At 39.3% G+C, this 15,008-nt stretch overlaps 1 protein-coding gene across 4 annotated transcripts in view; it reads right to left on the bottom strand.

Moving 5' to 3' along the window:
- The window catches only part of FHOD3 (formin homology 2 domain containing 3), a 386,114-nt gene that overhangs the window by 76,669 nt on the left and 294,437 nt on the right, over window positions 1–15,008 (bottom strand). For all 4 annotated transcript variants that reach the window (XM_082288796.1, XM_082288793.1, XM_082288794.1 and 1 more), the window contains 3 exons: window positions 14,690–14,815; window positions 4,104–4,238; window positions 818–868 (listed from right to left, as the gene is read on the bottom strand). In XM_082288796.1, the coding sequence (XP_082144922.1) occupies window positions 818–868; window positions 4,104–4,238; window positions 14,690–14,815 (312 nt within the window). The remainder of the gene's footprint in view (window positions 1–817; window positions 869–4,103; window positions 4,239–14,689; window positions 14,816–15,008) is intronic.

The following is a 15,008-nucleotide window of genomic DNA, read 5'->3' as shown; positions in this document are numbered from 1 at the left end:
CTCTGGATGATTTTTCATCTATTTGTACAGTAACTTGCATATTTTCCAGGTAAAAACAAATGCTTCCTCCAGGAGGCAATTACTAGAGGAGGTAGAGATGAAGCTACAGAAAGGCAAAAGTCTTTAGTTGAGTATTCCTTGAAAAATATGCTTTCATAAGCACATACCTCCCAGCCTAGCCCAGAGCTTCTAAACTATTTCATTGAATTAAAAAACAAAAAAAAGGAAAAAAAAAAAACCTCCAAACCCTCAGTCCCTTTAAATATGCTATTTAAGTAAAAATAAAACAATGCCCCAATGATAAACACTGCTAAGCTTTGTAATTTACTTGCTGATGTTTGGAGAGATTGGCAAAGAAAACTTGGCTCTGAAAGATAAAAATATGCTGAGAGTGGGTCAGAACCATTTCCATCAGCCTGTCACTGCAGTTTTGCAATGCTTGTGACCCTAATTTCCTTTATCCTCAGTTGCCTTTTCTACAGAAAACTTGGGACCCACTGGGTGAAAAACACAGGCTTATTCAATTTATAACTCTACTAAATTTGGGTAAATTTCTGAGGCAAATGGGCTTATTTCCCACACAAATAGATAAAAGATCATCAATCATTCTTAAGTATTCTCACTGCTCTTCATTTATTGCTGTGCTTACAGCTGGACTTCATTCTGCTCTTTAACAACTTCTTTCTTATAGAAGTCTTTTGGAATAAAAGTGTTTTGTGCAAGCAGAGTTAAAAATGTGAACACACAGCAGCTCCACAGTAAAGAATATATGAAGTGCAAACAACCAGCGGGAAGGATGGATGCATGATATACAAACCTCTCTTCTCTTGCTTGTCTTAGTTCTTCTCTTTTGTCTAAATAATCACGGCTAAAAAGAGAATGACAGTAAATTGAAGCAGAAACCAGAAGGAAAAGGTAAGCAGTAGAAGTGTAAGAACAGTAGGAGAAACCAAGAGTGGTGTAAACAAACCGATCAGAGACAATGAAAGCTGTTGTTGACAAAAATTGTTTGTTTTTGCAAAAGTTGCTGAAAAATGTACACTTATCCATGCATACACCACCAAATAAAAGCCTGCAAAAACTGAAAAACCTGAAACATGCTATGAAACCTGGTGTCTGAAACAAGTTTCAGTGAACTGCACTTATCCATAGAGAGCAGGCACACGAGTGGATGTTAAACCATCCCTCATTTCCTCCATCTCAGAATGCCCCAAGACACTGACTGCGGCCCCAGGCAGGACAGACTGAGGCAGTGAGCAAACCTATTGGCCTTCTTTCCAAGGAACCTTTCCTTAGTGAGTTTTGGTTGCCACAGCTAGAAACAGGACAGCAGACTAGCTTTACTGAGAAGGACAATTCTGCATTCCAAGAGGGTGTGTGCAGCATCATTAACAAGCTTTTACTTCCTTATTTTTCACCCCAAGTTTTAGATAGAAAACTCCTTTCATCTCAGGTGCCACTCCCACAGCTCCTCAAGTAAGCCGTACATTTAACTTTTGCCAAGTCAAGTTTGCTGGATGCTTGAGTACTATGATTTTGGACAGGCCTGCCACATCCACAAACACGGATGCAAATTTAACTCTGAGCACAGCAGAACCTAGTGAATGTCCAGCCTGTCTCAATATCACAGCATGATGGTTCCTTATGATGTATTTTTAATATTTAGTTGAACCTGGTAGACAAAACAGATGAGATCTTTATCTGCTAGATTCCTTCAGAGTAACCTGTGAGCACCAGAAAGATTTTCAGAACTACTCCTTTTATTAATAACCCCTATTTTTTCTCTTTATATTGTGTCATTAAATGAATTAATTATCATCTATTATAACAATATCTATCAAACCTCTGCTTGCAAGTGCTCTTTAAAAGTCCTTTAACAGGGAACACACATTACTGTTTCAGGCCGTCTCCACAAGCTTTGAATTCTGAACTGGTTAGACTTTTACAATATTTTAAAAGTATTCTAGGAAATCTTCAGCAGGCAAATTTTAACATTACTCTGTCCCCTCTGACAACTTTCACTCTTCCCTACATCTGAAGAATAACCACTTTATTTTAGGACATATTGTTCTAGCTATGCAATGGATACAACAGTTCTTCTACTGAGAAAAATGTTCATTCTGTAAAGCATTCCTTTAGTTAGCAATAGCCTGTGGAGCTTTGTAGCTCCTCTCCTAATCTTCCAGCTCTCCTATCATCCAGCTCTTTCACAACTAGTGATGGTCTCCTTTAAATTATCCTCAATTTGTCAATAATGGTGCCAGAACCTAGTGCAATGTTCTTGAGGCAGAGTTGGAAAGAATGAGATAACAAATGAGTCATGATGGTAAATCCAGTACAGCTCACGAGTTTAAAGACTGAATTGCAAGTGCTATTTTTAATCAAAACTACATCTTCAGAGACTGGGTTTCTAGCCAGACTGATGATATGATAATGAAATCCCAGGAACTCTTATGAAACTGTCCATGACTGCTTGCTGTGACTTTTGGCCTCCTCCTGCCAGACTGTTTAATCAACTGTGGGATGTTGTCTGTCTGTGAAGTCTGGTGGCTTTGGAGACCCTCTGCTCAAACAAAAGTTAAAACTTTTGGGTGATCACAAAACTCAAATCCAAAAGATGAAAACACTGGGCATTGAAAAGTAATCTTAAATATATAACACAATCATGGCATTTAGTTAATCAGTTTCTGACTCTGAAATAAAGGGATGAAAATGTGTATTTTGATTTTTTTTTTTCTGATTTTAAAAAACCTCTTTTAGTGATAGAACAACTACTGTAGCCAACCTCTACTGAAATGGGGAGATCTGTTATTCAAACAGGTCAATCTGCCAAATGCCCTGTTGGCTTTTTTGGTCTGGGAGTTTCCTTTCTGAAAGATCATGTTGGCTGTCCATGGCAGCCTGCTGCAGCCGGATGATACCACTTAGAGGGAGAGTTTTTGGAAGAGGCTGGAAGACTGCAACCTTATTGTTTCTGTTTCAGGAGAACTTGGGCAGCTGTTGGCTGCCAAAGATCCTATTATGGTGCTCTTCCACCTTCCCTCTGCCTCTCATTTCCTTCTAAACTAGCTATCTTCTGGAGCCAGGAGAATATCAATCGACCACTCGTAAGTTACTCCTCTTTCCAAATTCACAGAATCACAGCCTGTTTCCACTTCTTACTAAAGGGATGATTACAGTGAAAACAATCCTGCATACTAATAAACAAGCTAACATGAAACCCTGTGCCATCTTTTCCATAACTACCAATTCTAAGGCTACAAAACATTTATGTTACCATTCTTTAAGTTATTACATTATGTGTTCTAACTGCTAAATATATGCTTACTTCTCACTCGTATTTATGAGGAAACCAATTGATTTCTTAGTGTACACTCTTCAGACTGTAGGCAAACAATTTCAGGCATAGATTCCATTTCTATCCTTGGCCCACTGCTGTCTTTGTTAATGTCTCTGCTCGGATTTCTAGGCATGGATTGAAAGGGATGAGGGGGCTTGTCTCTTACTACCCTCAGGCAGCACACCCTGGGATCCCACATCATACAACATTTTCTCAGATGTGAAAATGCAAAGTCCTACATTCAGCTATGATGTTTGTCTGACCAAGGTTTGAACAGTAATTTTGGTCATTACTTTCTGTCAGTTGATTCCAGGAGCAAGAGACACGTGTTCAGAACAGCAGGAAAAAGTAGTTAAAAACCACTACCATACAGCAAGACATTTTTACTTTGCACAACTTAAAAGCAAAATGATGTTTCAGTGCTGTCCCTTCCCTCCCTTCTTGATACGTTTGTCCCACTGTTTCACCTTCAATCCCTGTGCCTCACTGAGATTATAATTTGGTGAGTATATTAGCTAATAAAACCGAGCCTCTGTACATACCCAGGCACTATAAGTGACTGCCTTTAAAAGAAATTGCTTTTTTTTAAATGCCAAAATTCGTGATGTGTTTAATCTATCAGTTTTTAAGATGCTTAGATCAAGAAAAGTATTTAAAGAGACAAACTATTCATCAATTCAATTATTTTGCAGCTGAATGTATCAATGATTGACCAATCTATCACTCATTAAAGCAAGAGACCGAGAGCAAATTTGGGTCCTACTTGAATTTGTTTCTTTCTTCGCGTTCTATTCTTTGCAACCTTTCTTCTCTCTCCTGACGCCGTCTTTCTCTTTCTGCTGCCAAAGACTCCTGGTGCTGCCGAAAAGATGATGTAAGGAGACCACCCAAAGCTGGCCTGCAGAAAAGGAAGATCAGATTTCTCAGTGTCAGTTTTATTGATTATACTGGCAAAAAATGAGTAGCAATCATTCAGCAAGTAACATAATCCCAACCAGCAGAATGACATGGCAATATTTATGTATGGATCTTTCAAAGCATTGGCGAAGTGTCTTCCTGCTAAATTGATTATAGATTCTGTGATGAGCTGAAGAAAAACAATCAGGGTAGGCTTCTTAAATTGCCAGATTTCTGAAGCACAGATAAAGTATGTGTAAAAATTCTTCAGTCTATTTCAACTGCAATATTATCTAAATATTTTTTTTAACTTTATAATCCTGTTAATGGAAAAGCTGAAGCCTGTAAAGGATTTTTGAAATTTTAAAGAAAATAACTGTTACGCAATGATGTTAAAAACAGATGTGTCACAAACACCTGAGAATCCTCTATACAGAAACACAAAAATAAAGAAAGATGTCAGAAGTGCCCTACAGAATTCAGATGCTCTCTTAAGTATCGGGCATATTTTTCTTTTATACATTAATAAGTTAGGTTACCATGATTTCCCTGCTGCATGTGCTATAAGAACAAGATGAATCACATACTAGAACATATCAGTAAAACACACAGGGACAGGCTCCTTAAACCGTTCTTGAAAACTATGAGAAATTACGGCCTCTACAGTAAAGACTTTTCAAATACATAAAGCTACATTTATATTCACTTACAGTTTATCGTTGACGTAGATTTTTTTATTGGCTTTGCTGTAAGGAGTATTTTGTCCGGGAGAGCGGTCCTCTTACATAAACTTCCCCCAACATGGTGGTATTGGTACCACCAACCTCTCACATGGCAACAGAGTGACCTCAGAGTAAACATGTCCTTCTTTCTGTCTCTTAGACAGGAAAAAATCCGTATTGTACAGGGTAGCTTTATACAGATGCACGCTGATTAAATTAGACTGATAAAATCAGAAAGACATAACTCATGTAGAGCGGTTTCTGTGCATTGTTGTAACATGAGTTTTGCAATGAAAGGATTAATGAGAGAAATAGATACTGCCTTTTGTGAAAAGAGATGAAACCCTGCCTGCCTAGAGGAAGGTTCCTTAACCAGTAATGCAAACCTGAATAAATTTCCTTTATTTTTAAGAACTCAGACCCTTTCCCTTATTTATTTACTTGCCTATGGCTGCACAGTGTAGGCATTTAGCATAATGGCACCAGTTCACTAGTGAAAATAGGTGCAGAAGAAGACAAAAATATTAATGTAAACCTATCTTCCCCGAGTGTCTATGTCTGTACAAGAAGGAACACCACAAAACATAGCCATTTCAGCCCCACTGGCAGCAGGGCAGCATGAATATAATGTCAATAATTTCGATAAATTGAATTTCAATATGTCATATCCCACCCACATAAACATTACATAAGATGGTATAAAACTTGATATTCTGTAAGCATCCCTGCTGGCACTTCTCCAAAGCTACAGTATCAATGCTGGATCACACTCAAAACCATAAAAATCTCTATTATGCTTCAGCACTAAGGAAAGGGGGAAAAAAATCCTCAAACCCTGACAGTCAAGTACGTGTGGTGAATTTTCCCTCAAGCATATTTTAAATTTATTTTAACTTTTGACCTCTTAGTACATGTTGCAAGAGAAAGCTCTTAGCAGAAACAGTAGCACCACTGTACTAAAATTCAAAAGCTAGAGCTCCATCCCTGTGGTAGCATGAAAAACCATGGCTATATGGTTGGATGTAACATCAGAAATTACTCTTGGAAGGGGAAAAATGAACAGTGCCTCCATGTGAAGATATATGGAAATTAACTGGGAGAGATGGCAAGACGGTACCTATCAAGTCTGTGTTTTTATCTGTTTTGTGTATTCAGCTTGATGTCCCATCCTGCCCAGCTGCCATGAAGTCTGCAAACTCCATTTAGAGTCAAAGGAAGGTATGGCTTAAAAAAGACTGAAGGAAAATTAAGGGGAAGGATGGGGTGATGCTGAGAGACCAAAAGAATGATTGTAGCTCTGCACATCATCTAGCAGGTTGGAAACCTTCAGCTCTGACTGAGCTCTTTGAGGCCCTACAATAAATGTACATTTTAATGCAAGGGATTACAAGGAAATCACGTGGAGATGTACAGCTTAGTCCTGCAGACAGGATTCTAAGCTAACCCTGGTAGTAAAATACCTCCACATAAAACACCTTGTTTGGAGGTTTGATCTAGCATAGGTTGGCTAGCATTGCTCACTGGCCTAAAATTTGCAGATGTATGAACAGCAGCCTCACAATCTAAACAGAAGATCCACAGCCATATGTCCAGACGAAAAGCCAGTGTTCAAAGAACTAAAAATGTTAGCTTGCCATCTCTTCAAAACTAATCAAATCAACAATTAGTCAAAACTTGGCACTTCTGTGTTTCTCACTGGTTATGAGTGCATACTTCAGCTGAACTACAAGCTGCACACACACACACCCCCGATTCAATTCCTTTGTCCCAAACACAGCCATATTGCCTTCAACAGTTTGTTGCATGAAATGGTCAAATCTAACAGTCCAAGCTGCCAGAAGGTTCTGTACATAGAGGTCATAATTAAACAGACAGGAACATGGTCAGCTGACTCCTTGTGTGACACTGACTTCTTAAAGTACAAATAGCCAAGGTTTGGGTCTTCAGTCACATTTAGAAAACAGCAGGCAGAGAACCAGCACTGCTATGGCTGAGTTAGTGCTTGCTTAGTGGTTACACCCCGTGGAGGCCGGCCTGCTCAACCACACACATCTGCCCTTGGTGGCGACCACACCTCACACCAAATGCCGACACCAGCTGCCTTATGAAGCCTCATAAACTCACAGCTTCACTGCTGCTATCAAACACTGTAGCTCAACTGGTGTTTGGGTGCACCAATACTCTTTTTAATGTGAACTGCAACTGAAAATGTGCAGATTTTAGTATTTAGTATTGGAAATTTTCTGTTGCTAATTTTCTACATGTGCATGAACTAAACCTGGGGTAAGCAGGTTATTTTCAGGGTATACAAACCTGTAAAGCAGCCAGAGGAAAAGCAAGCATTAAGAGGTATTCCTCAAAAATTCTAAACAATTTGAAAAGGGATTTGTCTATGTACAGTTTGTCTACAAAATCTGATTTTTGTTTCTGTATTTCCCTGGCAATAACACTTAAAGTAAATGTTCCCTTTCAGTGAACACATACTTGAATTGCAAATGGCAGCATGGCTGGCCAAACCAGCTGGTGGGAAGGCTTGGGCTGAGCCTTTGGATAATTTTGTTGCTTTGATGCTGTTTGAAGGGTGACAGTGCCTTCAGACCTCAGGAATTTTTAGGTCTTATTGCTGTAGGCTGCATTTTAAAAATGGATAAGCATGAAAAGGCTAAAAAACTTCTGGCATTGAATCAAAGGTGGTAAGAGATTTTAACAGAAAAGAGAATGTGAATACTCAATGAAAGCATAACAGAGTGATCACTCGCAAAATGGGGTTATAACTAATACATGCCAGCATTTTAGCACTGGTGTCATATGTTACCAGCTGGTAATATCAACCATTTGTGCAGTTCCACAAATACAATCCAGAAGGATGCTTACTCTTACTGCTTTTAGTCTTGTAGAGAATGCAAGGCTATTAAGAATGGACTGTTAATATAAAAAAAAGTTAAGAAAAGCTTTCTTATGCCTGCTGTTAAAACCAATAAAAGCTAAACAAGCTATGTTATTACATTCTCATTCCAGAAAGAAAACACACAACAAGAAAGCATCTAGGTCTATGGATTTGTGAATAGAGCTCCTCACCACAGCATCAGGACACGGGGCCAAAGAGGTCATTAGTTACTTATCTTACTGGAAGAAGAGATGGGAAAAGGAAAGAATGGGGGGGGAGGGGGAAAGAAGGCAAAAAATATACAGAGAGCATAGGATATGAAGCTAAAATGTTGACTGAAGGCCAAAGCTCTCCTGAATAAAAATTCAGCTAGCCTGACCTACAGCATTTAACAAAGCAAAGAATTAGTAATCATTATTATAAACACAAACTCAGGCAGACACAAGATCTCTCACACTTTTTTGTAAGTTCTTGAAGTTTTCTGAAAATACTCCATCACGGACTATATACTGTGAAGAGGAATATGTGCCCTGAATTACTCTAATCTTGTTGCAAACTGAAGAAAATATTTCTGTCTTACTTTAAGCGCTTTGTTGCAGCAAAACTGAAATTCTGAACTTCAAATGTTCTTCATTCACATAAGCTCTGAAATACTCTTTTGTGACTGCCTTTCCCTCTCTTTAGTTGACTTTTTAAAATTTGCTAAATAGAAATGGTTATCTATAGGAAGAACACAAAATTCCAATGTCTATTTTTAGGAGCTAAAAAAAATTAACAGATGACTTATGAGAGGAAATCCCTTTAGGTCATAAGGTTAATATTCAGGATTGTCTTTAGTACAACATGGGTCAAAGTCATTAATAACTTTAATAAGGAAGCACTAATTATTTAATTTTGCAAAGTGCTCCTGTTCCAGCAGTCATGGGAATGCTACAGGGAGGGTACAACAGTCGGCAGCTCCTACTCAGGCCTTAAGTAACTCTAAATGTCTCTTGGCTTTAACAAAATAAATCCTCTTTCCAGCTTAGAAAGAGACAAAAGGGGGGACAAAGTTGCCAAGAGCCATATTGCTTTTCACAGTTAAAGAAACTCCCCGTGTGTTATGTCTCCCTACATGACACGGCAAATTCAAAAGCATGTTGATACAAGGTTTTGCAAACAGACTAAACATTACTTAAGGAATCTTTAGAAAACTTCTCTCAAAAATAAACAGAAAAATGAGAGATAAAACTACTGACTAATGCTTCCTTTAAGAAAGAAACTTGAGAATGGCCAAGAGAAGAACTGATTAATGTTAGCCTTTTAAGTGGCATGGGGGACTACCCAAATTAAAGCTACAGCAGGACGGAGCTGCAAAGAGCCTGGGCAATGCACAAGGACTTTCAACATACATTCTCCTCTTCCAGCTGACCTGAGAAGGTTTTACACTGTGCTGCTGTCTTCCTCCAACCTGCAACTTCTCATCCTCACGTGAGTTACAACTTGCCTGGAAGTGACTTGCAGAGCCCACATGTAGATCCAGGCTAAGGTGGGTGTGCCCCAAGGATCAGCACTGCACATGGCATGTTCAGCCTGCAACACTGTAGTCTGAAACCATAACCAGTTCATGCTTCTGTTTAAACATATGCCTTAAGATGAAGTCCACAAAGCTGCAATCAAGAATATTGCTTACACAGTAGTTCAACAGGCAGCTAGGCCAGAGCAAGCCACCACTGCTTCCCAAACTGTAAATCATCAAGTAATTCCTAAGGTCATTTTTCCTCTTAAAATCTCAGCAATAAAGTTGAGGCTTTTGCTCTGGGCCACTATTATCATCTACCAAGCTATCCCTTCCTCATTATGTTAGTCAGAGTGAGAGATGTGCTTGGCATTTACCACAAGGAACAAATCGTGATTATCTCTAGTCTGAGAGTCCAGAAGTACACACAGAAAGAATAGAAAGCCAAGGAAAGAGGAGCTGTTCTTGGGAGAGCAGCAGCTTTTTAGGCTGTATAGCAGGTTCTGTTTCATAGGTTTCTGTTTTACCTTAGTGCTTAATAACTGGAGTAAGGGAACTGCAGAGCACAAATTAGTGATAAATGGCAAACAAAACAAAACAAAACAAAAAAACCAAAATGAACCTGCCAAGAAGTTTCCTCCAGCAGCATCTCCCTGGTGTTGTCAATTACTGAGACCTTTAATTCTAGTAGAAAATCTAACTGGAAAAGCTGTTCAGCATTCTCAAGCAGGTTTTTTTTTGTTTGTTTTGTTTTGTTTTGCTTTAAAGAAACAGAAATTTGAAAGAAAGTACCAGATTTCCAGCAAATAACTATTTCAGGCACCTGGAAAGGGAATGAAACTCAAACGAAGAATATTTGCAGATTTTTGCTGCACTTTATGCTTATGCTTCAGGTATGGTGTTTAACTGTCAAAGGAGAAAAAAACATCTATTCATCTAGGCATGCTAATCTCACTGCCTGTGACTATTTTAGAAACAAATGTGTGAAGGTACACTTCCTTTGAAAGATATAGAAGAACATGGAAATGAACACTCAACAGCCAAGGCCCTGCATCATGGGAGCCCAAGGTAACGTATTGCTGTAGATCATAAACTAAGATGGAAAACATATTAAAGAATGTGAAATATATTTCATATTTCTTAAGCCTATTTTCTACTGCTCTGTAAAAGCTGGAGATGCTTCAAATAGGAATAATCTGCGACACCATAGCAGGCCTTTACCAAACTTGGAGAGTTGGAAGAACTTCTGAGGGACCAGCCAGAGGTGGAGACTAAGTTCACAGTGACAGGCCAAGAGCCTCAAGAAGTGGAGGTTTGCGAGCTGATCTTTCTGGCATTTGATTTAACAGATAGAGGCAAGACCATGAACTCTTGCTCCTTTGGCAAGCAGTGCCCCGAGAAGGCTTTCTGAGCTAGGCTAACTGTACTACTGTGTGACTGTCAGGCCCAGGGGGAACCATCTCCTGGCAAATGCATCAGGAGAAACCCACCCTGGCAAACACACCAGCAGGGTATTTTTCTGGTAGTGGAATGAATTAAAGCTGGTGCTGAATTTAGGAGCTCTTGCCTAAAGTTGCACTCCTTCACGATCTCCTCTAAGGATAGCCATGATCAACAATGCAAACACTTCACCACCAAAAGGACACTATGAGGGGGTGTGAAGCTTTGCCAGTAACAAGTCTGATGCCCAGCAGCAAACTCCAGGCTGCACTTTCAATTTGAGTGACTGTCTTAGATTAATAGTCTGACAAGGCAGTCTGGATAGACAGAACTATCCTAGGTGTGAGCATAAGGCATGGAAATACAACACCTTCTGCCCCCAGGCAAGGGGCCAGCTCAGAGGGACAGAAAAATGCTTTTCTCCCTGATGTGTTTCAGTCATGCCTGCTCTTCCCCTTTGTTACTAAAATTTATGAGGTTATGAGAGTGATTTTGGTTTTTTTATTAACTGGATAGAAAGTGTTAATAGGTGAAGTTGTGAAGAGTGGGAGCAGTGTATTTATGGAGCAATGGACTTTCTGGCATTACAAAACAGGCAGACTTGGTTATACTTCCTATGGATGAGGAGCAACTTTTCACAAGCAGAGAGATACAAGAGAACTGACACACCCCTTCTTCTCTCCCCGTGAAGGGCTGAACAGAAAGTCCCCTGCAATTTGCCCTTCTTCAGCAGGATTCCCGTGGCTGCAATATGTACTTCAGAAGCACGGCTCTCCACAGGGGACCGAGGGAAATGAGAGAGAACAACAGCATTGCAAGAACTTGCCAAAAGGCTGCAGCTGTATTTAGAAACAGTAAAGTAAGCCTTTTCTTCTGCTGTACAATCAGAAATATATAGATGTGTATTTCAAAGAACAAAATCCAGCTACTTTTGCACTGACTTATACTGCTCTCATGATTCCCTACTGATCTCAGGCAAAGGGGGTTTAAAAAGTATGAATGTCAAAATGTCAACCACACTGCTTCTTTCCACCTAAGTTGTAGCTCTTGTTTACATATGCAATATGCAGCCAAGGGTTTGAAAGGCCTGTCAGGGCAACTGAATGGAGCATGAATCATTGTGCTGGGCACTGCTCTAAGTGCTGCTTCTTCCTTCCTCCTCATTCTCCAAGGTCAGATAAATGGTACCAGGAACTGCATCTGAAGCTCTTCCCTGCATGATAAAAGACAGGAATCTTTCTGTGAAGGCTTTGCATGACTGCAGCATAAGCTGAAACCAGAAAACACACCTTGGAGCTAACCATAGATACGCATCTGCTTCTTATCAAGTGTCTTCCTCTCCACCCCCCCCCCCCAACCTTTAACTTTTTTTAGGTGTTTGAATCCGTGTAAATTTTTACCATCAGGAGGTAGGAAATAATGTTTACATAATCTAAGGCAAACACCATTCATAGAAGACTGTGAAAACTTCCACAGTATGTTCCATTTACTAATTAGTGCCAAGCATTGTGTCATGCACTACATGGCCTGCTCTCCAATAAGCAAATTCCATCCGTCAATCTCTACATGGGCATTTCTGCAACGCATCTCTTTCAGGACAATGAAAGAAAAGAAGGCATCTGCTCTTCTTCAAAGCATTTGGTTCTCTAGAGCTTGCAGAACTACACATCTGCAGTGGCAGCACTCTCGAAAAGAACAGGACAATGCAAAATGGCATCTGAACCTGTTAATTATCTCTCAAGATATAACTGCATCTATTCTGCAGACAACATGCAGCTGTGGTGTATACACATTTTTCACACTTCTCATATACAAGAAGCATCAGGCTGTAACATCCCTCAAATGTAAAAATGCAGAAGCCCTGGTGAGTTCATGAACTACCATGAACAGAAAACTGCAAATTTAAACAGGAGTACAGAGATTTTTATCATGTGAGGTATAAAGCAGCACACATAACCTGAAGGAAAGAAAGAGATGTGACTCTGAGCACTGTGTTCAGTCACTTAGAACATGTAAGAGAGATCTGACAGTTGAAGGTAGAGCACTTTACAGTTTCACAGAAAAAAGAAAGATGAGGTGTGATGGCTGGAAGATGCTGCTAGAAAAACTGGCCTTAAAATATAAAATATTTTCCTAGCAGTGATGATAAATATTGGAATGTTTTCAGGAGAAATCATGCGCTGCCACTTGAAAACACGTGAGAGTAAGGGGTCTTTCATTTAGCTTCTGTGAGACCCATTATAGGTCACAACAGATGATTGCAGAGCTCCCCTCTGGCCTGACTCTCCATGAATCTGCAAATTTTACAGCTTCATCCTGTGGGGCCAAGGCATTTTGGCTCCAAACCAGCAAGGCACTTACGCACACGCTGAAATGAAAGCTGGCTTTCTTTGCTGGAGCAGGGCCAGCGCCATCAGCCTCTTGCAGGACAAGCCCAACCATCTTTAGCCATCTCAGCGTTTGACCACTTTGGGGTTTCTTTGCTGAAGTAGCAATCAGAAGCTCACAAGAGCAGGGGCTTGGAAATCTTAAACTTCCCAAGCAGCAGGATAGTTTTAACTCTTGCTTGTCCTGCATCTATTTTGCTGAGGTAAAAGGGGGTGAAAATGCTGGTGTAGAATTTATTATTATGGTTGTACTCGGCAGTAATTTAATTGAGATCAGGAAAGACAAACCGAGGCAAGGTACTCCAGGAAGATGAGCAAATGAAAAACAATGCCTTTCTCCAAAGAGAAACTTAATGTAATTACTCACTTGAATAAATGGGTTAAATCAATACCTCATGGCTAGAAATACATGTATGCTGGAAGAACCTAACTTGAACCATTCTGAGTAGCAGCCTGGAAAGGATGCGAGGCATGAGGAAGGTTCAAACATACATACATATACAAACAAAAACTCATACATATATAGAAATATGCCAAAGAGTCATTAACAAAAATTAACTGTAATACAGAAAAAGGATCCTGTAAAAAACCATAAGTTCAGAAAACAGGGTGGGAGATGCAATTTTTATGAATTAGAGGCCAGTTTGGAAACAAACAATCCAAACCCCATGTGGCCTAATTGAGTATTATTTAATTAAGTTATGATATTAAATTATTGAATTAAATTAATTATAAACTTTTATCTTTCCTTCTTAAAGTCAGCATGACATCCTTTAAAGCTCTCAGTTACTCTCAGGTTGTAACAGATATTTAATTTCTAGTGGTGAAAAATCTCTTGCCAAGAACTTCTTTCATGTATCCATAACATTTTCCTATCTTTTTTCTTCCCCTAGTACTATACATAATTCAAGAGTATTTTGATTGTTCAAAATATTTTTTTTTTTTTTTGCTCGTTTGGGTTTTTATTCCCTTTTAATTTTTTTTAAAGCAAGCTGATAACTGGTAGGTTTAAGAGCTTGTTTTAGCTATAGCAAAAAATGTTTTGCTTTTGATGAAATACAATGAGATATAGCATGTATTTTCAAGAAAGCACAAGATTATGGCCTAGGAAATTCTGAGCTAAGCATGTTTCCAAGATTTTGCAGTTGATTTAGGATGATAGATGTGAAAATAGATCTATCTGAATTTATTTTTAAAAACGGAAAGAAAGACAATGTGTTTTAATTCACCTTTTAATACTTAGAACAGCATATGTGCAAAGCAACTCTGCTTTATCCATTTAAGTGGAAGAAACAGAAGTGGGATGGAAATACACCCAGCCTTTAACACCAAGTCAGACAGAAAGGCTTGAGAATGAGTGGGAAATGAACACACTTAGATTTTTGTCCATTTTTCCCCCAACATTAGAAAATATCTGGCTAGAAGCTATTTCCAGTACTTATTCAGAACAGCTTACATTTATCTCCTTCATCCTGTCTGCAAAGGAACTGTTGTCAAAACACTGATTAATTTACAAACCTGTCAGATTTGGTCTCCTGAGGCGGTGACAGAGTTGTCCCATAACGAGTAGTGGGTGTTGTAGGGGCACTCACACCAGCGTAAGGTCGTGGAGAAGAGTAAGAGCTGCTGCCATAGCTATTGTATCTGGAGAAATGGGAAGAAAAGTAAGAGAAAGGGAGAGACAGGAAGAATTCGTCAGCAAACAGGCATGCAACAGTAAATCCTCTTGTTTACGGGGTGGTAGTGATCCCATGCCCCAGACCTTCTCAAACGTTCACCTTCTGAAAATGTTGCTCTATTTCCAAATATGCAACCAAGCATCTACTCTTAAGATCAG

This window comes from Coloeus monedula (assembly GCF_965178545.1).
Source record: "Coloeus monedula genome assembly, chromosome: 1".
NCBI classification, from domain to species: domain Eukaryota; kingdom Metazoa; phylum Chordata; class Aves; order Passeriformes; family Corvidae; genus Coloeus; species Coloeus monedula.
The sequence above is the reverse complement of the archived record's forward strand: the minus strand, read 5'-3'. Positions and strand labels throughout refer to the sequence as shown.